This window comes from Sphaerodactylus townsendi, linkage group LG05, assembly GCF_021028975.2.
Source record: "Sphaerodactylus townsendi isolate TG3544 linkage group LG05, MPM_Stown_v2.3, whole genome shotgun sequence".
NCBI classification, from domain to species: Eukaryota; Metazoa; Chordata; class Lepidosauria; order Squamata; family Sphaerodactylidae; genus Sphaerodactylus; species Sphaerodactylus townsendi.
This window is the reverse complement of record NC_059429.1, coordinates 109,735,686-109,760,210: the sequence shown is the minus strand read 5'-3', so window position 1 is coordinate 109,760,210 and position 24,525 is coordinate 109,735,686. Positions and strand designations below refer to the sequence as shown.

At 43.5% G+C, this 24,525-nt stretch overlaps 1 protein-coding gene across 4 annotated transcripts in view; it reads right to left on the bottom strand.

Annotated features, from left to right (window-relative positions):
• The window catches only part of SRC (SRC proto-oncogene, non-receptor tyrosine kinase), a 104,955-nt gene that overhangs the window by 23,947 nt on the left and 56,483 nt on the right, over positions 1-24,525 (bottom strand). For 2 of the 4 annotated variants that reach the window (XM_048496398.1, XM_048496399.1), the window contains exons 3-5: positions 14,930-15,175; positions 13,660-13,759; positions 11,425-11,442 (exon numbers count right to left, since the gene is read on the bottom strand). In XM_048496398.1, coding sequence (XP_048352355.1) covers positions 11,425-11,442; positions 13,660-13,759; positions 14,930-15,167 — 356 coding nt within the window. In that variant the 5' untranslated portion in view covers positions 15,168-15,175. The remainder of the gene's footprint in view (positions 1-11,424; positions 11,443-13,659; positions 13,760-14,929; positions 15,176-24,525) is intronic. The other 2 variants (XM_048496401.1, XM_048496400.1) reach the window with 1 other exon arrangement.

Genomic DNA, 24,525 nt, shown 5'->3' with positions numbered 1-24,525 from the left:
ATGGTGGGCCCACTCTTAAAGAAGTCTACTCTGGACCCAGAAGAACTGAATAGCTACTGCCCCATCTCAACAGTACCATTCCTGAGCAAGATGACTGAACGAGTGGTAGCTGGACAACTTCAGGGATTTGTAAATGAGGCAGAGTGTTTGGCTCTAATCCAGTTTGGTTTCAGGCCTGATTGAGACCCAGCATGGTGCAGTGGTTAGGAGTAAGTGGACTCTAATCTGTAGAACTGGGTTTGATTCCCTGTGGCTTTCCCCCTCCTCATCCGGGCCCTTGGGCGGTGTATCTTTCCCTCCTGCCCTAACCTGGGGGTTGGTCTCCCCTGACGATGACTCTTCCCATTGGCCCAAGGGGCCAAGAGACAACCGTGCACACAAATCACTGGGTGTACTGGGTAGCCCTAACCCACGCCACCCTCCTACTAGTACAGGGGTCTGCAACCTGTGGCTCTCCAGATGTTCATGAACTACAATTCCCATCAGCCCCTGCCAGCATGGCCAATTGGCCATGCTGGCAAGGGCTGATGGGAATTGTAGTCCATGAACATCTGGAGAGCCACAGGTTGCAGACCCCTGTACTAGTAGGTCCTTCTGCCTCCCTTCCTCTGTCTGGCATGAGAGTTCGCACCCTCCCTCTCCCTTGTTGCTTCACAGGGAGAGGAGTTTCCAGGGGTTTGTCTCTCCCCTGTGGCCTCACAGAGAGAGGTGTTTACTGCTTGTGTGAAAGACTCCCACCCTGTTACTGCACAGGGTGGGGACCAGCCTGAACCATGATCTGGGATCTGATAGGGGGTCTGGGCTTCAGGGTTCTCCTCCCTCCTTCCCACCATTGAGCTATCCCCTTCCCTTGGCTGTTCACACCACCACCCACATTCTCTGCTGCTGCGGCAGCTCCTGACTCTCTCTTTCCCACTTCCTTATATACCTTCTGCCCTCTCATTCTTCTTCCTCCTCCCAGCTGCTTCTCCAGCCCATCTTCTGCAGCTGCCTCAGCTGTGGGCGGGCGGGCCCTGCCTTGTCTGAGCTGCTCCTCCAGCCTATCACTCCCATTTGGCTCAGCTGTGGGCTTGCTGGGCCTACACCTCCTCTCTTCCCTGCCTTCCTCCCTGAACAAGGCTTCTAAGGCTTCAAGAGGCTCCTCTGCAGCCTTTCCATCTCCTGCTGTGCCAGCCTGTGTGTGACCCAGCGGGGCAAGTCCGGGTGCTGTAGCTGAGCCCGGACATTCCCCATTCCTCCACATGAGTGGTGGATTCTTATCTGATGAACTGGGTTTGTTTCTCTGCTCCTACACATGAAGCCTGCTGGGTGACCTTGGGCTAATCACAGTCCTTGGGAACTCTCTCAGCCACCTACCTCATAAGGTGTCAATTGTGGGGGAGAGGAAGGGAAAGACCAGCAATTAACAGTTCTTCAAGTACATCAAAAGTAGGAAGCCAGCTAGGGAAGCGATAGGCCCGTTACATGACAAAGGAACAAAAGGTGTGCTAAAGCATGTTCTAAATTAAATAAATAAAAACCTATGCTAGGAATACAGGGCTTCCAGACACAAGCGTTTTCCAAGTATCAAGGACACCTGTTGGACACACCTTTAATTTATGTATTCCAAATAGGGAGAATGGAGTACTTTTTAAAAAATTTAATTTCCTTAAATTAAAATTACATAGAATAGTACTGCCACTGGAAGACAGTGGGACTATTAGTGATTCCACAAGTGAATAGAAGCTTGTAGCGTTCGATTCACTTTTCACAAGAACACTACTTCAAAATTATTTGCCTCATGCATGGTTGGAAATAGGATTCCTTTTCTCTCACTGACGACAGCCCTGTTCACACATTATAATGAATGTACGTCCGTCTGAATGTAAGAAAAGCAAGCACACTTTTGCTTTATAAATTAAACCGGGGACCAGAACCTATATTAAGTTTGGGGTTTGTCTCATACATTCAGCTGCACATGCAATATCAATGCACCTTCCACACAAAAGAAATGTGACCTTAGGATAGATGATTTCATTCTGTGCAATGGTTGAGTAATTGTGCAATAATGGCATTTTTTTTTAAAAAAAAACCATCTACAAAGACATATTGATAATGTTTAGTTAAAATTTAGCCTACAGTTAATGAACCAATCTATTTAATCCCACCAACAGTTCAATAAATCCTTTCAGCCATTACAGCCACAGTGAAATGCTTTGTTAGACGTGACAGGTAAAATAAGTTAGCATGTCCACAGAGGCAAGCCTATTAAAAATGGTTCTCAGATTCCCTACCACACATAGGGCAACTACCTCAGGGGATTCTAGTAATTGGGGCAGAAGCAGGGAAGAATGCCAGGAAACTGTGGGAATGTTATTCACTTGAGAAGATGTCTGTAAGGGGCACCTTGCATAATAGAAAAAGCTCACCCTCCCCTCCCCCTACGATATTTCAGTGTCTAATTTACTGTGTCTGCAGGGGAGCAGAAGAGCTATTTAGAAAAAGAAACCCTGCAATTTCTTCCAAGGTAGCCTTGAGAGAGTTCAACAGATGATTACAAACTTTGTAGAACAACCTTTTGAAAAATAACTTAGCAGGAGCACACATCTCCTTCCTCGGACTGGCAACGCCTGAATTCAAAGCTCTGCAGCTATGAAATTCACTGGGTAGAGCTCTGTATTGCTAAAGGTTTTCACGGCCGGATTCAACTGGCTGTTGTGGGTTTTCCAGGCTGTGTGCCCGTGATCTGGTAGTTTTTGATCCTAATGTTTTGTTTGCATCTGAGGGCTAAATGATAGGAGCAAAAATTACCAGACCATAGCCACACAGCATGGAAAACCCTCAACAGTATCTTTTTCTCCCCCTGCCTAATTTACCTTGCAGGGCTACTGAGAGGATAAGGTAACCTTTAACGTTTACATAGCATTTTCAGCATTGGAAGGACTTCACAATAAATAACCTTCCTGTAATCCTTTATAACAGCCTTGAAAAGTAGGCCAATGTTATTCTTTCCCCATATTGCTGATGGTGGTGATGGGGTGGGGGCTGAGGCTGTGTAGTCTGCCTAAGAGCCATCCGATACAGTTCATAAGGAGATTTGAATTGGGGGGGGGGGGGGCCCAGATGATAGCCCTGTTCTCTCAGACATACTGTGTTGAGCTTTTAGAAGGAAGCATAATACATAACTGAAATCAATACACGAGGGACACGTATATATACTGAATCCCAACCACTCCCCCATAGGAAAAAATTAGTTCCCCATTTTTTCTTTCCTAACATAACATGGGAAAGCAAGGTTTTAAGAATGCCTTCAAATATTGTGAGAAACACGAGCCTATCTTCAGGCATTGAACTGGAAGAAATTCAACTCTGAGGTGAAATTCTTCTTAGCCCCATAATAGTAAGCTGCTTGTGATTTTGGACCCCCCCCCGCCCCCACTGAAAAGAACGACTGGATCTGTGGCCACTGGAAAACTCACACCAATTAGCTGGATGAAGCAACACCATTTAACAAACTTCCAAAAACAAAGCATCCAACTACATCTGGGTACATGTGCAAAAGGATTTTAACCTGGGTGCTGTCAAGTCCTGACCACTATTCTAACCACAGTCACTAATTTTCTTTTTGGATATGTGTGGAACAACAAGCTACATATGATCGTTTGAACCTACCAGGGACAGTAGTGATTTATGAGATGTTCTCTTAAGGAAATAACATATAAGGGAAGAATCCAAAAGTCATCTTGTGCTACAGCCCCAATCCCAATCAGATGACCCTGTGACTAATTTTTAAAGAAAAATATAAGATATCCTGGAATCTGAATCAGAGGTGTGCAGCATCTTGGCTAACTGCTCCCTTGAGTTCAGAATTGCTATAGGACTGGTATGCAAAGCAGTTCATATGCATATGGATCATCGTCATTATCATTCCGGTCACCCTAGTGAAAGAGGGAGGATCTATTAGACCAATTCCAGAGGCAGAGTTGGGAGAGGGCACAGGAAGGTTGTCCGGCTAGATCAGTGTGCCAGATCAAAGCCCAAATCTTAAACAGGTATAGCTGGAGAGAAGCCAGAGGTGCCTCTACCAGGAATCAGCACCAACCACACCCAAAATCTTTTCTGGCTCCTCCCTCAGCCTTTTTAGGTTCACAGCTGCATGAAACAGAAGCACGACTGAAAAACAGCAAGGGAAGACGCAGCCAAGGGAAAATCCAAACAGGGGGAAACCCCCACATTTTCCAGCACGGCTGGCGTGATGGGAAAGCACAGCTTTTGCAAATGTGCACCAGGGAAAATCCAATATAAAGCAAGGAATTGAGAGACAGATGCTGCTACCTTTATTTACCTCATTTGTGTGACAAGCTGCCGATGGTCACTGCCACTCCAGTAGCTGTTTAGTCTCCCCACCTACAGTTCTTCCTCTTTCACTTCAATGAGCAGACTAATTTGGAAACTACAACAGACTCTTCCCCATAAATTTCAAAGGAAGAACACATGCACACCTGAACATACGTCATTGCTTAAAAAGGAAGATTTCACTATTGTAGATATATTTGCATCTGCATATAGATGATAATGGCAAAAGGGAGTAATGATGGACGCTGTAGAATTTGAGAACCATGACACCAGGTGGAACAGGGTAGTCTGAAAATCTTGGGATGCAATTTTCAACTAGGAACCAAAACAATCAATCAGTCATTGGCTTTGTACAAGAAACATGAGTGTGCTTAATCTAGCAAAGCAGAAATAATGCAATGCAGCAGCACACTGTCTTGCGGCTGACAGTAGCACAACTTGCTAGAAAACTGCAGAAATGACAGCTAGTTTTGAACAAATGGAGGAAGAGGAATGGGCTACTGTACTGAAGATATTCCCTGCAAAGAGCAATTCCCATCTACTGGACTACTTCCAGCAAAAGTAGGAGAAATAACTGATGTTCTCGTTTGCATATCCTTGAGTAGGCCCAGGGTGGAGTGAAGGTTTCCTTCGAGAAGGTACAACCCCAGCGCATCCTTACTGGCACTCCCAGACTAAAGCTAAACTGGTTTTCCATTTTCTATGCTAGTTATATAATGAGATTTCACCAGAGATACCGAGGTCAAGAGATGTCAGGCTAAGAGAAACAGCTTCCCCAAGTGCTTCTTTTTATAAACTCGTATTTTTACAATTGCAATCTGCCACCATCAAATTGCAATCTGCCACCAGGCAAAATATTCATTCACATAGGGCATTTAAAACCCCACCCTTCCTTTCTCCAAAGCACACAGAATGGCATTTTATCTTCATTTTACCTTCTCAACAACTCTGTGAGGTAGGGTAGGTTGAACATAAATAAATAGTCCATAGTTAAGAGCAGTACACTCTAATCTGAACAACCAGAGTAATTCCCTGCTCCTTCACATAAAGCCAGCTGGGTGACCTTGGGTCAGTCACAGTTTCTTCAGAACTCTTTCAGACCTGCAGAAGCAAGCAATGGCGTACCATCTCTGAAAGCCTCTTGCACTGAAAACCCTATGGGATTGCCATAAGTCAATTGGGACTTGACAACACACACGCACACAATTTACAGTCAGTACTCTGTGTGCATACAGATTCTTAGCCAAGAGAGGTTTTCAGTTTCTACCAGGGATTCAGGCTGTCTGTCTCCATATTAACTTACAGCCACACCTTTGGAATTCTACTGCTGCGTCAGCATCACTCAGCATGAGCTACGCATTTCTCCTAGGATGAGTCGCCCTTGGCAGTGCGTGCCGGACAGAAGACCATGCATCTCAGCCATTCAACAAATCATGGTTCATCACTGCCACAAGACCATTGAGAGAACCCAGCTCGATACTGGACACCACAGAATAGGTAGCTCGAAAAGCGTCTAACTTCATTTCTACATGCATCATTATAATTTCTTTTTTAAGGACCTTTATTTTCTTGGGAAGATCATTTTGTTCTTGTTATTTATATGCAACAGCTGTGACATTGCAAATATTTCTCAGACTCAGAGCTTAAAAAAAATAACAGAAAATACACAGTTGCCGAAAGTACACTAATTCTTCGGAACTTTTGGAAAATATCTATTTTTATTTTGATTAATGGAAAAAGCAAGGAAAATATACTTACACTGGGCTGAAAACATTGGTGTCCTTTCAATGTTAAGGTGGGATGATAGCAATAGAGATAGATTGGCCATTAAAGCCACCGGGAAAAAGTATTGATGGGCAGATGGCCTGGAAGGTTTCCTCCCACCAGGACTTCCCCCAACATTTGGGTAGTCCCATGTGAGTTCGGTGAGGGCCGCCACAACCAACTGGCTGCCCCTGCTCTGCATTGGAAGGAGGGTTGAAGAGAGCTGCTGCTGCCACTGCAAACCAGCAGCCCCCTCCTCATACGAAGTGGGGGGGGGTGCAAGCTGGGCAAGAGGCCCAGCAAGCCTCCTCCTTCCCTACCTTCTGAGGTGGGGCTGGGGTCCTTTACCAGGATGATGCTGGCATTCCAGCCTGCCCCTCATTTTATCCTTACAACGACTGTACAAGGCAGGTTAGGCTCAGAGTGTGCGACTGGCCCATAATCACCCAGTGACCTTTCAGGGCACCCAGTGTTCTTCCAGGGCACAGGAAGGATTTGAACATGGCTCTCTCAAATCCTAGATCGACACTAACTACGACACCAAGCTGGCTCTTTACTTACAGGCATCCCTCCCCGTAGTTCATCAAATCAGTAGGGGCACTCCCTGGAGGAACGAAAGTACTTCTGAACATATATGCAGAGAACATTTCTCTCCTTGCTACTGAACAGCCAGAACATATGCAGGGTATAAGGCTGGCAGGTACCCCAAGCCCAGGTGAAAGCCAAGACATTCTGAGCATGACATCAACACTGTAAGCATTTAAAGTACTAATAAAATTTGACATGGGGGGGAGGGAGGACAGAACAGCACCAAAAAGTTTTACAACATGTTTGTCAAATAAAGAAATCTATTTTTTATACTAAAAAATCAGACTGGCAGATACTTTTATTAGAACTGTACAGATTTGAAGTGCATATTTGGGTACAGCAGCATGTTAGGAAATTCCCTAAGCTGGCAGGTGACTGGTGCTTTGAAAGAGCCAGCCGAAGCCTTTGTGGTGCCTGAGTTTCTTTGCTTGTATTCCTCTTCAGTAATTAACATCCTATCTACTAGGACATTCTCATAGGTTCAACTCACTGATCCGAGCTGGAACGATGCAAAAGTATTACATTCATTCATTCACTTCATATATACCCCATCTTTCTTCTCCTCAGTGGGAACACAAAGCAGTTCACACTGTTCTTCTCCCTTCCATTTCATCCTCACAACAGCCCTGTGAGGTAAATTAGTTTGAAAGTATGCAACTCCCAACAAGCATCCATGGCAGAGTAGGGGGTCTTCTAGAACACTACTTTGATCAGCTCCTGCCCATTTCAATGGTGCTGGTGCAGGAAAAAACTTTCCAGTAGAAAGCCAAGTTAGGATCTCTTGTTGACATACCCTGAGTGGTGCTCTAAAGGCCCAAATCCAAACATGCTCCAATCTATTGCTTCTGCAATCTGATTCTGTAGTGATGTGTGTGGGAGAGAGCTGTCTGTCCTTGGCACAGGAGACAGAGTTGCTGTCCTGCCAAACCAACAGCAGTAACTGAGCTGCCCCTGCAACTCCAGAAGAACTTTAAACACTGAGCTTCCTTTCAGCAAGCGACACTCATTAACTGGATAACTCCTCACATGTGCCTGAAGTAAAGAGGCTGCTGACAATTACTCAGCAGTATGACAAAAACATTTCTAACACTGTGCACCGGCACAGTCTCTAGCCTGGTCTAGCCCTTTCCACATGCTCAGAGGCAAGTTTTTTTATTACAGCTTCCTACATTGCATCTGCACTGCAGATGCACTCCGCTCTGGACTGGACTGCTGGAAAACAATGTTGCAAGGGCAAAATTGAGTATTGACCATTTCCTGGCTGTGATTTTATAGATTTTTTGAAAAAAAATAGTGAAATGTGGCTTCTCTTGGAATTGAAGAAACATCAGAGAGGAAAACCAAAAAGAAAGTCAAGATGACTTGATTGATGCATGAAACACTTTTGCCTGGGAAAATCTTCTGTGCCTCCACATTTTGTCAGGCCTTTCTCCTGTCCGTGTACATGTAAGGAAGTATTCAATATAAGGAATGAAAGGTAGTGCCCAATATAAGAAATCACCCCATATGGTAAGTAACACAGGTTGATTATGTATTCCTGCATTGCATGGGGTTGGACTTAATGGCCCTTGGGGTCTCTTCTAACTCTATGATTCTAGATAGTGGGTACTAGTGCTTTGGCCCCATTCCCTGCCTCTACATAATCACCTGGTCTTCCACAGTTGGGCAAGTTTAGAAGGAAAGATACAGCCTTCCCCATCCACATCAGACACCATCTTTCCTCCCTATGATCAAAGGGATTTTGTTAATCTTTTAAAAAATAATTAGTAGATATATCACTATGCCTTGACCTGGATGGCTGAGGCTAGCTTGATCTCGTCAGAACTCAGAAGCAGGGTCAGCCCTGATTAGTAAGTGGATAGGAGACCACCCAGAAATGCAAGGGTTGTTGTGCAGAGGAAGGCAATGGTAAACCACCTCTGTTAGTCTCTTGCCTTGAAAACCCTATGGAATCTGCATAGGTCAGCTACAGCTTGACAGCTCTTTACACGGGCACATAATTCTGTGGCATTATATAGTTATATACTAGCTACCAATATTGCCTTTTGAAAGACTGCTCAAAGTCTGGTAGTGGTAGGGATGCAGTGGGAAGAAGAGCAGGCGGGAGGCGGATCATGAACAGAAGTGCTAACTCCACTGCCTCTGCATTCAAAACAGCAACTAAAGCGAAACAGTGAATTGTTCCTGTGTGGAAGAACCCTCAGCTCTACAGACTTGAACCATAACTATACACATTGCATTTACTGAGCAGTGCAGGGAGTGTGTGTATGCAGCTGGGCCAACCAAAGGAACTTCAAACAGCGGCTGTGCAGAGGAAGGGCAGGCAGGGAAACAGACTTAACCGTTTATCATCTGCAACACTTTGTGCATAGGCAGAGGAACAACAGGCTGGGACTACAATCCTGTGCTTGCCCAAGCTGCTTACAGCCCACCGAATGCAATTTAAGCAGCCTAGCTCTGTGCAGGATTATAGCAATGGAGAAGGAAGTCATCAATGGGTGGAAAGACTGGGGAGGGGTGGAATTACATTTATGGCACTTCCATGCTGAAAGCTGTTGCTGCCTGCGCCTGCTGAAGCCACTTAATGTATTGTCTACCCAATCTACATCACTAGATTCTGGCAGAACTCAGCCCACCATTATTGCATTGTGCTCCAAGTCTGATGGATGTTGGTAACACACTTTTCAATAAAGAGTGGGAAGAATTCATGCCAAGAAGAATAAGGCAGTCCTACAGTCCCAGCATACCAGATAGCCTGATTAATGTTATCACCTAAGCAGCGCCCTGGTGAAATTTAATGGCTATTATACAGTGCAGTCTTAAATAGCTCCACACCTTTTAAAGATACGAGTTTAGAGAGCTAGTGTGGTGTAGTGGTCAAAGAGCCAAACCAGGATCTTGGCAGCCTGGGTTCAAATTCACAATCTGTCATGGAAGCTTGCTGAGAAAATCACAAACTCTCAGCCTTGCCTGCTTCATAGGATTGTTGTGAGGATTAAGCAAGCTGCTTTGGGTCCCTTTTGGGGGAAAAGGCAGGGTAAAAAAATTAACACCACCATCACAACAACAACAACATGTCAATGGCCTTAGAAGGCCATAAGTGTTGCACTCTAGTTTATTCAACACACTATAACGCTCTCTTCTCTCATGTGCGGAGCACATAAAAGCTGAGCTTTACATCCTGCAAAATCACAAGAATAGTGTTCTTCCAGGACTGCACCCCCTTCAAATTACAAAGCGGAATTTCATTTTTAATTATTCCCCACCAAGGGAACTATCAAATATCTGAATACCTGAATGGAAAGCAGCCTTGAATGTAAGATGACTCCCCTAAAAAAGTTTTACACATAACTGTAACTAGTACAGCAGTGCGAGACAATCCACTCATTTTGATGGCAAATCCAGGGGGTAAAACTAGCCGCCTTACGTGTGAGTAAACAATAGCTTCCAGCCTAGCTCTCTACTCAAAACACAGATGAAGTTTTTAGTATGGTTTTTCTACCACTAGCTCTAAGAAATGGTACAGTCCCCCAAAGGACATTGCTATATATTTCATTACCTATGAAGATCAGCAAAGTGGAAATCAAATGAAGGACAGAAGTATGGCTTCTTTATGGACAATATCCCTGCTGCTTATTGTAAATGCAAGTAGACTGTTCTCCTATGTGGGTTCCCGTTTCCATCACAAAGAAGCCAGTCACTATCTTGAGAAAGAAGAGTCAAGAGCTTCTCTTGAGTCTCTGCTACATAAAGGGACCCCAACCTTTTTGAGTGAGTGGACACCTCTGGAATTCTGACACAGTATGGTGAGCACAGCCACAAAATGGTGACTGCAAGAAACAGAACCAACCACAAAAGACTGCCATGGCTTACTGTTAGTCACACAGTGAAGATCCTTGTCAAGCATCATGCTGGGGACTTGCATGACTTTAGTAGTTATGTTACCTCAGTAGTAAAGATTACAATCTTATGTTCTTCAAATTTTTGTAGGCAGTATTCATGGAAGCAGATGGAAGAGTGCATGCATATGGACCCACAGCTTTAAGACAATGGTTCCCCAATTGATTCTTTGGCACCAACATCTTAATAATGCATAGAAATGTTTCTAATGAAATTTATATCTAGCTCAGTGGTTCTCAACCTTCTTAATGCTGCGACCCTTTAATACAGTTCCTCATGTTGTGGTGACTCCAAACCCTAATCTTTATCCATTTTACAGATGGAGAACACTGATGCAGAGAGTCTTAGGTGACCCCTGTGAAAGGGTCGTTCAACCCCCAAAGGGGTCACGACCCACAGGTTGAGAACCGCTGTTCTAGCTTTTCACAGATTAGAAGTTCTCTTCCATTTTAACCTCACAACAGCCATGTAAAGGAAGTGGTCTGAGGTCGCCCAGTTATCTTCCATGGTAGCATGGGGATTTGGACCTAGACTCCCAGATCCCAGGCCAACACTATAACCACTATCCAATACTGTCTCTCATCTTCCCATCAAATTAGAAATGCCCACTCTAAATCCACGTGCCTCCATACTTTTGCAACATGCCACCTGCTAAAATGCAAAACAAGTCTGCTCAGAACCAAAGGATTACACTTATTTGTAAGGTCAGCCACCAGCCCAAGGACTTCAGGTTAATTGGTAACATTACATTGCCCCCTCACCATCCTTAGTCTGCAGTTCAGGCATCAGCATCTTTTTAGGATTTATTCCAATATCAATCAAATAGAAGATACACACCTGACATCGACCTTTCTCCTAAATGAAAGCATGAGGAGGCAGGATATGAGAGAAAGAGAGAGAGAGAAAAAGAGACAGGGCTTAGATTAAAAGAACGGCAGGTTAAGATGCTGTTCAAAAGCAAAAGGAAGTATGCATGCCTAAGGATTGAAAGCCCTCAAACCATCGTTTGGAGTTATTCCATCTATGGAGTTATTCCAAGATTTATTTGGGACGTGTCTTGAGACTGTCAATTCGGATGGAACAGTAGGTCTGGCTAGTACTCTGCATGAACTAACAGTGTACCATAAAGCATGTGCCAGAATCCTTCCACAATGCTCAGGGACTCCCTGACAGACATTTTTTTTTTAAAAAAGAAGGCCTCTGGAAGAGTAAGTACCATTTGAAAATGACTGTCCCAAAATCTTGCCCTTCCTCTGCCTGTCCCCTAGAAACAGGAAGAGGAACAGAGTCAGTTTGTTTCACCGAGGAGGCAAGAATTACACCCCGGCTTCCAAGGGACAAGTGTTTCTTGAAATTCACAGTCTGTATCATTTGGAGAGAGGCAGACACGAAGTTCTGCTAACCCCAGGAGTCTGGTCACTCATCCAAATCTCTCTAATTGAAGGGATAAGCCCACATGCTAAAAAACTTTATGGTTTTAAGATTTTTAGCTGTGCACCACTAACCCTATTTAAATTGGAAATCCCTTAACGTGAAATGGCTGGATCAGCTTTCCGTCTCTAACGAGCACATCGAAAAGAAATCACAAGCAGGGCAGGATGAGGATAAATATTCCCTCCTCCTACCAATATGTTGTTTGGCCCCAGCATCTGGTAAGAGATAAACTGCATGTTCAAAGGATGGAAGAGAGATTAAAAGGAAGCAACAAATCCCTCAGCTAACCAGAAGCCTATTCTAAATACTTTATTGTGCTAGAGGTTTCAGGCTAGGTGGGGGGAATACCAGTAGCCAAAGATGCGCCAAAACAGTTTGCAGGGCAAGTGCAGTGTTGACAGAGCACAGCAAGTGACTGCAAAACATCCTTGCTAGAAGGAAGGCACAACATCTGCTAAGAAGAATCCACATCCATCTGCCCAGTCATATGGCAATAATATCAGTAATTGTTTACGAAGGGTTTTTTTTAATGTGCTAAGTGCTTTACAATCTTCAGCCCGTCGTCTGTGACCCTAGGAAGTATCATCACATTTTCACCCTGTCTCTGAAACAGAAAAACAGCAAACTTTCCACTTTTCATCAGATTGTTCTCGTTCTCAAAATGTGCCGCTGAGAATTAAATGCTCCCAGGCAAAAACTACTGCGGGTAAAAATATCTCATTGGAACAGGTCGTCTGTGTAAGCTGCCTGTTCAGTATCCTAGGGGTAGATAATGGGTAACTAAGTGGTTGGATTTCACAGAGTCCAAATGCACAGATAAATGATCCATCCAATCAAGATGTTTTTGCCCTTCCACGCATGTGTGGGAATCAATCTATGAACCATCTCATAGATGCTCTCCTTCTTCTGCAACAGTGCCGCAGTGGGGGTGTTTCAGTCCAGAAGGAACAATCCACATTAGAGAAAGAAAGAATCTGAGGGAAAGGTTTTCATTTGAAGCTACGGAGGGATGTTAGCTGAGAAACCTGACTTGGCTATTTTAGACCTTGCAAATCGTCATATGGTTCTTCTACTTCCACCCAAACTAGGCTTTGCATTGTCACTATCTGTTATCCAACTGTATCAGCATGATTTCCTGGGCATCCAGACTCATCTCCACTGTGTGGCTGGGACCAAGGTAGGAAAGGCTGCTTGGTGGAAATTCCCACTGAAGAAGGGCTCTATTATCTGTCATGGGCAGCTCTGCCAGCAGGGAAGAAGAAGAAAAGGAGGAGGAAGGATTGACAGCAAGCTTATATGTATTGTACAATTTTCCCAGTATTGCTAGATTACTAGAAAGGCAAAAGAAGAACCCACTTCGAGCCAAGAACTGCTCCTTGGAGGCTATCATCCAATGGAAGACAGGGCACCCCAATATACACTATGCTCATCAGACACCCTCTACCCTCTAAGCCAGGTTGCTGTTGCTTTGCTTAAGGTGACCCAACAGCAGTCCAAAAGGATCTGAGAAAAAAGCAGAATGATGCTTTTCTAGCTGTCTGAGCAAGAATATGAACAGCTGTGGCATGCACCCAAGAAAAGATTTACTAAAATGTTTGATGCCTCCTCCACTCCAGCTCCTGCGTCAAAAATACTTACGTGTTATTGAGGATTTGGAGGCGTTCGCCTTTCTTGAATGAAAGATCTGATTCTGTCCGGGACTCATAATCATACAGGGCCACAAATGTCGTGACTCCACCTGCAAAAGAAACCAATTCAGGGAAGTTTAGTGACCACATTATCTTTACTGGAAGCCAACATTATATCTTAATGGCAGCATACACCCAGGAATTTTATGCATTTAGTCATGGGCTGCCCCCTACAGATTATGGTCAGGCACGTAACGGGTGGGGCAAACCAGGGCTTCTACCCCAGGAGCCAATTGACTGGGGGCGCCCTGGCCACCCCTTTTCAGACTTTGGAGCACAAGAGAAGGTGCTGGTAGCTGGTTGCCAACGCTGAAGAACGCTCCCATCCAGCTTTAATTTGAAGTGATCCAAAGGGGCTGGCCATAGACTGGGTGCAGGGGAGTGAGCCCACATGACCTTTCCTTGGCCCACGTGATCATCCCCCCTCCCCCCACTTCCTTCCCTCAGGTTAGCCCCCCCCCGCCCATTGTTGGGACCTAAGCTGGGCTTGGTAAACAGGCAACAGTGACTGAGGTAAGTGAGCCTGAGGCAGAATGGCAGCCACAGGGGCGCTCCTATGGCTGCAGCTCATCCTTGCTCTTTCCCCCCTCCCATTTGTCCAGCCAGCGGGTCCCTGTGGAGCATCAGGATGTTAAGGCTATGGCAGGGAGACAGCAACAAGGCTCTGTCGCCCACTTGCATCTGCCCCTCCTCTGCATCCCTCACACAAGCACAGTGAGGAGCACGTGCCTCATACCTCCACCCCCTGCACGGCACATGAGGGGAAAAGAGACCCTCGTCTACATGCGTGCTGAGATTGCTGGTAATGGGGGCAATAGTAAAGGGATCATCGCCTTTGTATTAGCTTTCTGGATTCTGGCTCTTTGGGAGGTTTTTGTTGTTCTTTTTAGCAATGACCACACAATTTTTTCTGGATTAAAAGAAGGGTGAACTGTTCTCCCCCACCCCACACACACACACATTTGCCTGCACATTTTTGGCACTGGGTCCCTCGTCTCCCAATCTGGTTGTGGTGTTCCTTTATATTGTTCATTATCCTTTATTTCTGTCATCTACAGTCCACTTTTCTCACAGGGAAGCATAGCATTGGTAACTGCTGCCTCTGAGAACGCTCTTACTTCCTACTCCCTCAGCAGGTTTACATACGAAGGAATAGATCTCAAGTATGAGAAAGATACCAGGATTAAAAAGTTCTGCCCCAGACAGGAGCCATTACTGACCAGCTAGGGCCCCACAGCGCTGAGGAGAGGTGACCATACTGGATGTATTTGAGCCCCCAAAGAGCTTTGTTTCTGGAGTGGTGCTGCCATGCAGGCGGTTGGGAGTCCGGTGGGCATCCAGGACAGAGGTTTTGTTGGGAGTTTGTGATGCTGAGCAGCCCCCGTGGATATTCTCTGTGGATTCCATGCTGCGTCTCCGCTGACTGGGGTCTTTGGGTTTGCTTTTACTGCTCCCCATGATCCAAGCTGCAAGAGAAGAAGGTCGCAAACTGGTTAGGCTCAAGTCTTCTGCCCACTAAGACGTAAACTCATCAGCCAGTTTATGGTTACTGGAAGGGACAAAATGTTTTCTTACTTCAGCACAGGTTTGACAGATCAAAACATACACCTGAACACAGAAGCACCTGCCTCTAATCATTGGTCTATCAAAGCCACTATTGTCTACTCTAGCTGACAGCAGCTCTCCAGTGGGGGTCTTTCATATCACTTAATCCTTTAAGCAGAGAGTCCAGAGATTAAACCCGGGACCTTCTGCATATAATGCAGGGCCAATGTTGTACAGCGGTTAACAGGGTTGACTAGTATTTGGAAGACCCAGGTTCAATTCCCTACTTGTACCATGGAGCATGCTGGATCATCTTGAGCCAGTGACACTCCTTCAGCTTAACCTACCTCACAGGGTTGTTGTGAGAATAAAATGGAGGAGAGAAGCATGATGTAATTTGGGTTCCCTGTGGGGAGAAAAGCGGGGTATAAATGAACTAAATAAATTATTGCTTATCAGCTGCTCTAACACTAAGTCCTGGTGACTCCCTGAGCTAGACAAGAGTAAAGGTTAAGTAGATGCTTTTAAAGCGCAAAATTCATTCTATGGGTCACAGTTTCAGAGCCACAAAACTCCATAAGGCCAGTCAGTAAGATTCTGAGCTTGCCAAAGAAAATGTTGTTACCCATTTTTGTACCTTGAAAAAAAAGAAGTCAAACATTGGCCATTTTACACCATCTTGAGCTGCTTGGAGGAAGAATGGGATAATCTAATATAACGTGGTCATGGCCCACCCACCCTGGGGGAAGTGGGAGGTGGAGGAGATGCACATGTGTATTCCCCCTCCTCGCTATCAGCAAATGCCACTTTATGAATATTGTTAATGATGGGAAGGGAGTGTGCACATGATGTGCTCATGTTCAAATCAAGCAGAGTTGGTGTTCTCATGAAGGGTGGTGGTGGTAGAGGAGGAGAAAGCATGTTCACATGTGCTCTCCCCTTCTGACCTGGATGGTGACTCACTGAATGGATGGGTTGTCAGTACAAGGCTTCTGTTGAAACTACATAACAATGTATTTTGGCCACCGTTTCATTATCCAGTATGTTTCTTGGACAGGATTTCATTTGGTCAGTTACATGAACCTTTATCAGTTGACCAAACACTCTTATCTCACTTTGTATACAACTGATCTCTGCACAGAATGGTGACAGTCCTCTGCCAAGCTTGGCGTTTCACAGCCAATTTGGCCCCACTTTTTGCAAACACACTGAAGATAACTTTATGTGTCTTGTGAAATAATAAGCAAATCACAACACCTTATGCCACGATAAAGTGAGCCTTTAAGGAGCCACAGAACTTTTTGCTGTAGGGTTGCCCACTCTGGGTTGGAGAACTGGTGGAGATGTGGGGGTGGATTCTTGGGAGGATGAGGTTTCGGGAGGGGAGAAACATTGTTGGTGTATGATGCCATAGAACCCACCTCCAAAGTAGCCATTTTCTCCAAGAGGACCAATATCTGTCATCTGGAGATCAGTGGAAATTATAGGAGACCTCCAGGCCCTCCCTGGAGTTTTGCAACCCTAACCTACCCTGTGGTTCCATAACAGCAATCTAACCAACAATTACCCCCAAGAAGGAGAAAAATTCATTCCTCATCACTTGGCTCTTTAAATTGCTTGACTGAGACTGTAATGGGAAGGGAGTTTCTCTTTTTGAGCGTGCATCTTTGGAGAAAGCATCTCCTGCTTTGCTCAAGAGATTAAGCACATGTGAAAACCTGATACAGATTCATCAACCACTCACTGGCACATGTGGTAAAGCTGACTTCTCTAAGTAGCAGATGGCCCCAGCTCACTTCCCCACGTGGTTTCAGTTTTCCCATTAGCTGGCCACAGTGTGACAAATAATGTGCTAGTTATAAAAGACTTCTGAGCATCACTTTGCACATTTATATGAAGGAAACAAAAATGGGCAATGCCAACCACACCATAAGGAAAACTAGTTTTCCTTGGTGGTACCCCATCCTAATACTGACAGTGGCTGACCCTGCCAAGCTCTGACAAACAAGAATAAGCTGGGCTATTCAGTGGCAATTAACTGCATCTCAAATACAAAACATCTCAACATGAATCCCCAGCCCAGCATATCAATTCCATTGCAGCCTTCCCAATATTAGAAATATTTAGTGAACAAGCAGCAGCTTGTCCACTAAATGCTTTTTATAGCTATGGTTATTTTATTAGGCTATTTTATTAGGCTATTAGGTTATTTTATTAGGCTATTAGAAGTTATTTTAAAGAATCCCCATTTACTGCACAACAAAACAACACCCCAAAAGTGAGGTACACTATTATAAGATGATAACACACTAAATGATTAGTGAGAGCTCAAACTTAATTACTAAAGCCAGTTCAACAGATGACAAAGTATTTGGATCTTTAAACCCTTCTTTAAAATAAGGCCATTAATCCTCTGAATCACAGCAGGAAGCTGGTTCCAGAATCTGAGAAGTATGATGAACAATACCCACTTGGAAAGGGCCTAATTGAGTGCAAGATGGGTTCACCACCAGATTGTTCATAGCTAATCTCAGCAAGCAGGGAAGAAGTACAAGAGAAGGCAGCATGTGCTTTGTATGTAGAAGTTCCTTGTTTCCATCCCTGGGATTTTCCAATAAACAATTCTAGACAACAGGAACTGGGAAAGAAAGACCTTTCTGTCTTTGAGACTCTGAAGAGTTGCTGCACATCACAGTAAGCACCACTAAGAGTTATCTGGACCAATGGCCTGAGTCAATTTAAAGCAGTTTGTTACATTCAAGGTGCTTTTTCAGATGACCTGGACCAAGGCTGTAAAGGGCTTCCCAGGGAAGCACCAGTACCCTGAATTTATCCGAGAAATCTATTGGAGCTTTCAGAGTACTAATGTTCTATAGCACAAATAAATCTAATAACTGCATTCTATATCCAAACAGTCTTCAAGGGAAGCACTACACAGAGTACATTTCAGTAATCCAGATGGAAAATTAATACAGCATGTACCACAGTAGTCAGGAAGGGGTGTATGGTTCAGTGGAAGAGCTTTTGTTTTGAATGCAGTACCAAGATGCAGTACTTAGCATCGTCAGTTCAAAAGGGAACAGATGACATGGAGAACTCCACCTAAGAAGCCTCCCAGAGAAGATAGAACAGATTTTGACAGACCAAGGTATAAAAGCAGTTGCATGTACTATGTGTCCCAGGAAAGACTGCAGCTGGTCATGTCATTAACTGGTCAGCCTTAGCTAATAAAAATGTGGGTTTGGCCACTCATTCAACCTGACTAGATGGAAGAAAGCCTGAACTTCAAATTACAGACCATTGAGATTTCCTCCACTTTTACCAATCCTATACACCATGAGCAATTCCATCTTTCCTAGAGTGAGACTGAACGTATTCACTCTTAACCAAAGTTATGGATGACAGACAGGCATTCAGGGACGAAACGTCCTCACCTGGTCCAGATAGAAAGGGGAAATAGCATGCTGATATCAACATACTTCAAAACTCCTGAGAATCTCCATCAGAAGTTTCATGTAAACGTTGAAAAAGTATAGCTTCCAGAAAACATCACAAGCGACCTATCCAGAGAGGTAAGCATCATCCAAAACAGTACTAATATTAAATATTATTAATATTATTAAAATATTATTAATATTTAATACTAATTATTATTTGAAATTAAATATTAATTGCATATGGAATATATACTTGAGACTCTACTGCTTTTAAGATGGGGGAATGGAAAGCACAGCAAGAAAGAGACAGGTGAGACAGCTTTCAAGAGCACACTATACCTTTTCTTAAACTGTGACTGATGCTTTCTGTTCAGATGAGGAACTTGGAGGTCAGTGAGATAGTTAAGAGAACAATGAACCCAGCTAGACAGAGAGAAGTGCTCTGTCTGGAGGATTTCAGACAAGGAGAAACTGAACGTGAGGCCCTGATGCTTCGCTGCTCACACAACAGTCAGGCCCCAGTGGGACTGTGCTTTCTGAATGACATGACTACAAGTCAGCACAATTGCAATTGTCACAGCAAGCTTCAAGAGGATTAGACAACTTCTGTGAAGGTGGAAATGGCTTACCAGGAAGGCAATACATTTTCACACTTCAAGGAACTAAGTTGAAATTAAGCTACCACAGATTGCTTTCTGGTCTGCCTTAGCAAGAAGCTTTGATTGTAGGGTTTGAGCAACTGGAGACGGATCATCATTTTCTTTTAGACTCCCGCTTTGGAAAAGAGGGGGGAGGCGTCAATAAACCTACACTCTCTCAGAGGACAAGCTTATCTTTACTTGGTGCCAGACAGGGCCAATTGGCTAAGGATAAGATTCTAGGCTGCATCCACACATTATTGGATATTGTATAGCTGTGCCATAGCAGTCATTTGCGACTAGATTTTCCTGTGTGGGTAAGACAATTCAGGAGGTGAAAGGCGGCTCTAATGCAGCGACAGCACAATAGGAAAAGCTTGTATTATTGTATGTGTATTGTATTATTGTGTATTATTGTAGTAGTATTGTATTATTATTATTATTTGGGTTTATAAACCGCCCTCCCCCGAAGGGCTCAGTGCATGGATACACACTACCTAGGAGTTAGTGCAGAGTTAACAGACAGGAGAGAAAACTGCAAGAATATGGCCAAAGAAATCACTGGGTCAAGACTAGGATTGGTGATTCAGTAAACACAAATCACAGGGGGGAAACCCACAGTTAAATACACCTGGAGCAGAAAAGCTGAACAACATTCGGCTTTTTCAATCTCCTCCCCGCCTGCCCCCCTGTTGCCATTTCCCAAGCCCACGTGGACTTGGGATCCAGCAAAGGGGGGGAAGGGCAGATAGATTTCTGTGTTGCACTGGGCAGGCTCAGCATGGCATGGAGCTTTCTCTCCGCACACTGACGCTTACCAAGGCCTCTTGGAAAAACATGAGGCGGGGGCAAGAAGAACTGAAAAAATTCAGGTTTGGGGCTTTTTTAACTCACTTTTTCCAATAATAGCTAAATAAAGCCAATTGATATGGGCTTCATCAAAAATTTCTGGGTTAAAAAACCTGAACCTGAAATTTACAAATAATTTTTATTGGCCCTCATGTCTAGTCAAGACGTGCCAGAACTGTGCACTTCCTAGGTGGCAGTCTAGTGTATGTATTTTTAGCTCTGGTTTTCCTTTGGTTTTATTCTTACTATTTATTTTATCTCAAACATTTATTAGCCACCCTTCTACCTTGCAGAGCTCAAAATTAATAAAACGTTATAAAACACGCAATAAAAACAACTATTATAAAACCCATACAAGTCTCAGTTTAAAACCCCCCAATTGGATGGTCCATAATAAAAGCTAAATCAGGCAAAATGCAATCTTAAAACTGTCTTCAACTGCCTCCTGAAGATCGACAATGAGGGCAGCACAAGTTCCTCAGCTTCCACTAAAATTCTACTGATGAAAACTGGATAAAGAAGATTGAATGTTAGCAACCATTCTGCAAAAAACTTATATGCTAGCACCATCACAAGGACAATCAGGGATTTCTGACATTTACAAAAGTCATAAATCCTAATCAGCTCCTTGTCTAATGTGAATACTAACCAATTCTCTTATTCTGGCACAATTAAAAAAATATTTTAAAGTATTATCTCCCAATTCTCCACTTTGCTGAGATTTTCTGAACAGCACATTAGACAATTAAGTTAAAATTTGCAACAGCAAAATAAAGTATTATACATTGCAAAACTACTCTTCTGCAACCTGAATAATAAATATATGCTGCAAAACCTAAGCTGCTGGAGTAAAGCAGAATTCTTTGCAAGACCTCAACTGTATTACTAGTAAGGTAAATTGCTAAACTTGAGCTGCTATCTAGCTCAAATTTACAGTCTTGCTGGCCTTAACCTGGTCTAGAATGTATTCTACACCACTACAAAGAGATCTACTATTATGTTTTGATTTTAAGGCAATTTTGTATTTTAATATATATTTAGAAATACATTCTGAAGGACAGCCCATTTTAAAACTTTGTTCTTTATCTTCTTGGTTTTACTTTTAGGTAGCAGAGACAAGTATGAGAAGGGGCTTCACGGTCAAAGGAAGGAACTTAAACGTTTGGATTTTCAAAACCTGACAAGTATGAACATATGGTTCATTTATTTCCATAATCACTATGTCTGGGAGAGAAGCCATGATACATGCACATGCAGATTTCAGGATTACGCCTGACTTAGCATTTTGTATTACGCTTATTTCTCAGAGAGTTACAGCTAAGTAAAGAATGCTCATTTTGGTCTGTGAACTACAGGATCAACTGCAAATCTGGGACAGGACAGGTTTATATAAATAATTATGGTTAAGCCAATTAATATAGATTGTAGAATTGATTACTAGGATTATTGTAGCTTTATGCATACGTAAAACAAGCTAGGTGTTTTCACAGGAAAAAATAGTTGTATGTACAGAAGGGAACTCTACAAGAGGGGGAAGTTAAGAGAAAATAATGATGTGATAATTATGGTAATTGTTTTATACTGATTTAACTTTAAGAACAGGACAAGATACAATATTTGTTGTATATTTTTAAAATATTTGTTTTGTTGGAAATTTAATAAACTTTGTAACAAAAAATGGAGTGCTCTTCTTGGGCAAGTAGGAATTTATTTATTTATTTATTTATTTAAATTTATTTATGTAAATCTATATCAAGCCCATCAAGTCCCTGGGTGGGGTACAATGATAAATGCACAAACTCCAACTTAGGTAATTCCTGGAGATTTAGGGGTGGAGTCAAGGGAAACATTTGGATAAGGAATGGTCTAACGCCAGTCTACCCTCTGAAGTTGCGCTTCCTTCAGCGAAACAGACCTTTGAAGTATGGAGATTACATGCAATTCCAGATCTCTAAGCCCCAACTGGAGGCTGACAACCCTAATAAATGACATGAATTAAAGAAATTTGCATGTACCCTTTTAGAAGAAGAAGAAGAGGAGGAGTTTGGATTTATATCCCCCCTTTCTCTCCTGCAGGAGACTCAAAGGGGCTTACAATCTCCTTGCCCTTCCCCCCTCACAACAAACACCCAATTACTTAAGGGTGGGAGTGCAAGGGCTGAGAGAGCTCCGAAAAGCTGTGACTAGCCCAAGGTCACCCAGCTGGCATGTGTGGGAGTGTACAGGCTAATCTGAATTCCCCAGATAAGCCTCCACAGCTCAGGTGGCAGAGCAGAGAATCAAACCTGGTTCCTCCAGACTAGATACACAAGCTCTTAACCTCCTATGCCACTGCTGCTCCTTTTATCCCAGTATCTGGCTGTCTAGTATACCATTCTAAAGTGTATGTGGATTTGGGGGGTGGGGGACGGGGGGACGGGGAAGGTATGGGAGAGAACAACTCAGCAGCTATGTGACAGGTTCACTTACCAATCAGCAGGGTCACACAGCTATCTTGCACCCGAGAGGACTATGCTAACCAGTTGGTCTTCCCCAAGTACTTTCACCTGTCTCTGGCTTGTAGGGAGAACTCTGATTGGATTCTATGTAAGCACAGCAACTCCTATTTGCCTTTTTTTGTCATTAAAGTCACCTCTGATTTATGGCAACCCCCTCTGGGGTTTTCAAGGCAAGACACGTTCAGAAGTGGTTTTGCTTTCGACTGCCCCAGCATCATGATCCTGGTATTCCTTAGTGGTCTCCCATCTAAATATTTGCCAGGGATGACCCTGCTTAGCTTCTGAGATCTGAGGAGATCAGCCAGCCTGGGGATATCCAGGCCAGGGCTCCTATTTGCTGACCGCTGTATTTTCTCCCCTGTTTTGGTTCAGGACAAACATTTCTTTGCACACTGTGGTGTACAAGTTTGCAAGTGCTGCACATGAGGTAGGGAGACAAAAACTGAGCACCTACACATGTGTACTCAAGCACCCAGCAGTAAGCAGCATCTGCCACTGAGGAAGAATGCAAGAACATTCTGGATCTTTTATGTCCTTTACAAGCAGCTAGATGTATTAGTTTTCATGCATGAAGAAAATAAGAGAAGGACAAGATCTGGCAGCCCATTATGCCAGTGAGAATTTTAAGTGCCTCTAAAAATGGGGATCCTTTCTATCTATCTGAAATTTGCCAGGAAGGACTCTGTGGGAAGTATAAACCCAGAGGTGCACTGCCATTGGTGTGTGTATGAGTGTGAATGTACTACAACCTGTCCACTACTATAAAGGCTAAAGAAAACAAAACACAAGTAATGGCTAAAATATGAAAACAACAAGTTTGACAACTAAAGCAAATCAGCAACATTTTTTCTTTGGCACACATCCCTACTGAAAAGGCCTTGCTTGGCCTTTTCCTCACACGTGTTCTCGGTACTCTGGGCACGGAAAAATAGAACACATGAGCAAAAAAGGAAGCGCTTTAGGGCACCAAAGAGTACAGCCACATTTAGCTGCCTCACTGTGGAACAAAACAAGGATAATCACGATGCAGAGTTCAAAACTGAGCCAAGAGCCAGCTGAGGTAAATCACTGGTGAGGTACAAGAAGTAACAGAAGAAGGCTGGGTTTCTTAGTTGCACAATTGCTATTAAGAAGGTACTGGCCACAGTTATACCAGTCTTTGTAACATGAACGATTGCTTTCTATGTGGGCAGCCTTTGAAAAATATCTGGAAACCGCAATCAGTTCAAAATGTTACAAGGAAAATCCTAATGGGATCTTGTTGTGGTTTGAATGCTAAGTGAATATTGATTGTACAGTGCGGATGATTGCATGTTATGTTTTATTATGATCTACGGTCTAGACAAATTAATGCTATAATTTTATCCTCTTAAATGAGGGCATTTGTGGAATCCAATCATTGCTGAGGTTGCTACATCATAAGCAAATATTATTTTGTTTGGCTGCTGAGAGGGGGCAGCAGACTGCCTTTTCTCAGTATCTGGAACAGGTAGCAGATTGGTCCTGGAACTCTTTTTTATCATGTGGATAAAGTCAAGACCAATCTCCAACTACCCCACTGTCAGCCGCTGAAGGAAAGCAACGTTCCATCCTTTAAAAAAAAATCTGCAAGTCTCAACAACCAGGGCATCATGCAGTCTCTCTCGCTGAATGAAATATGAACTGGCTATTATTTTCTGTACAGAATTATGAACACCTCCTTCTGGAGATAATCATCACCCTATTACTGTTTATGTGAACACTGAATCTTTCAAGTGATTGTTGAATCAAGAGCCCCTATTATTGGTCACAATTGCTCTCACACTGAAAAAGATTCCAAACAACAAATCAAAGGCTGTTTCTAGACGAG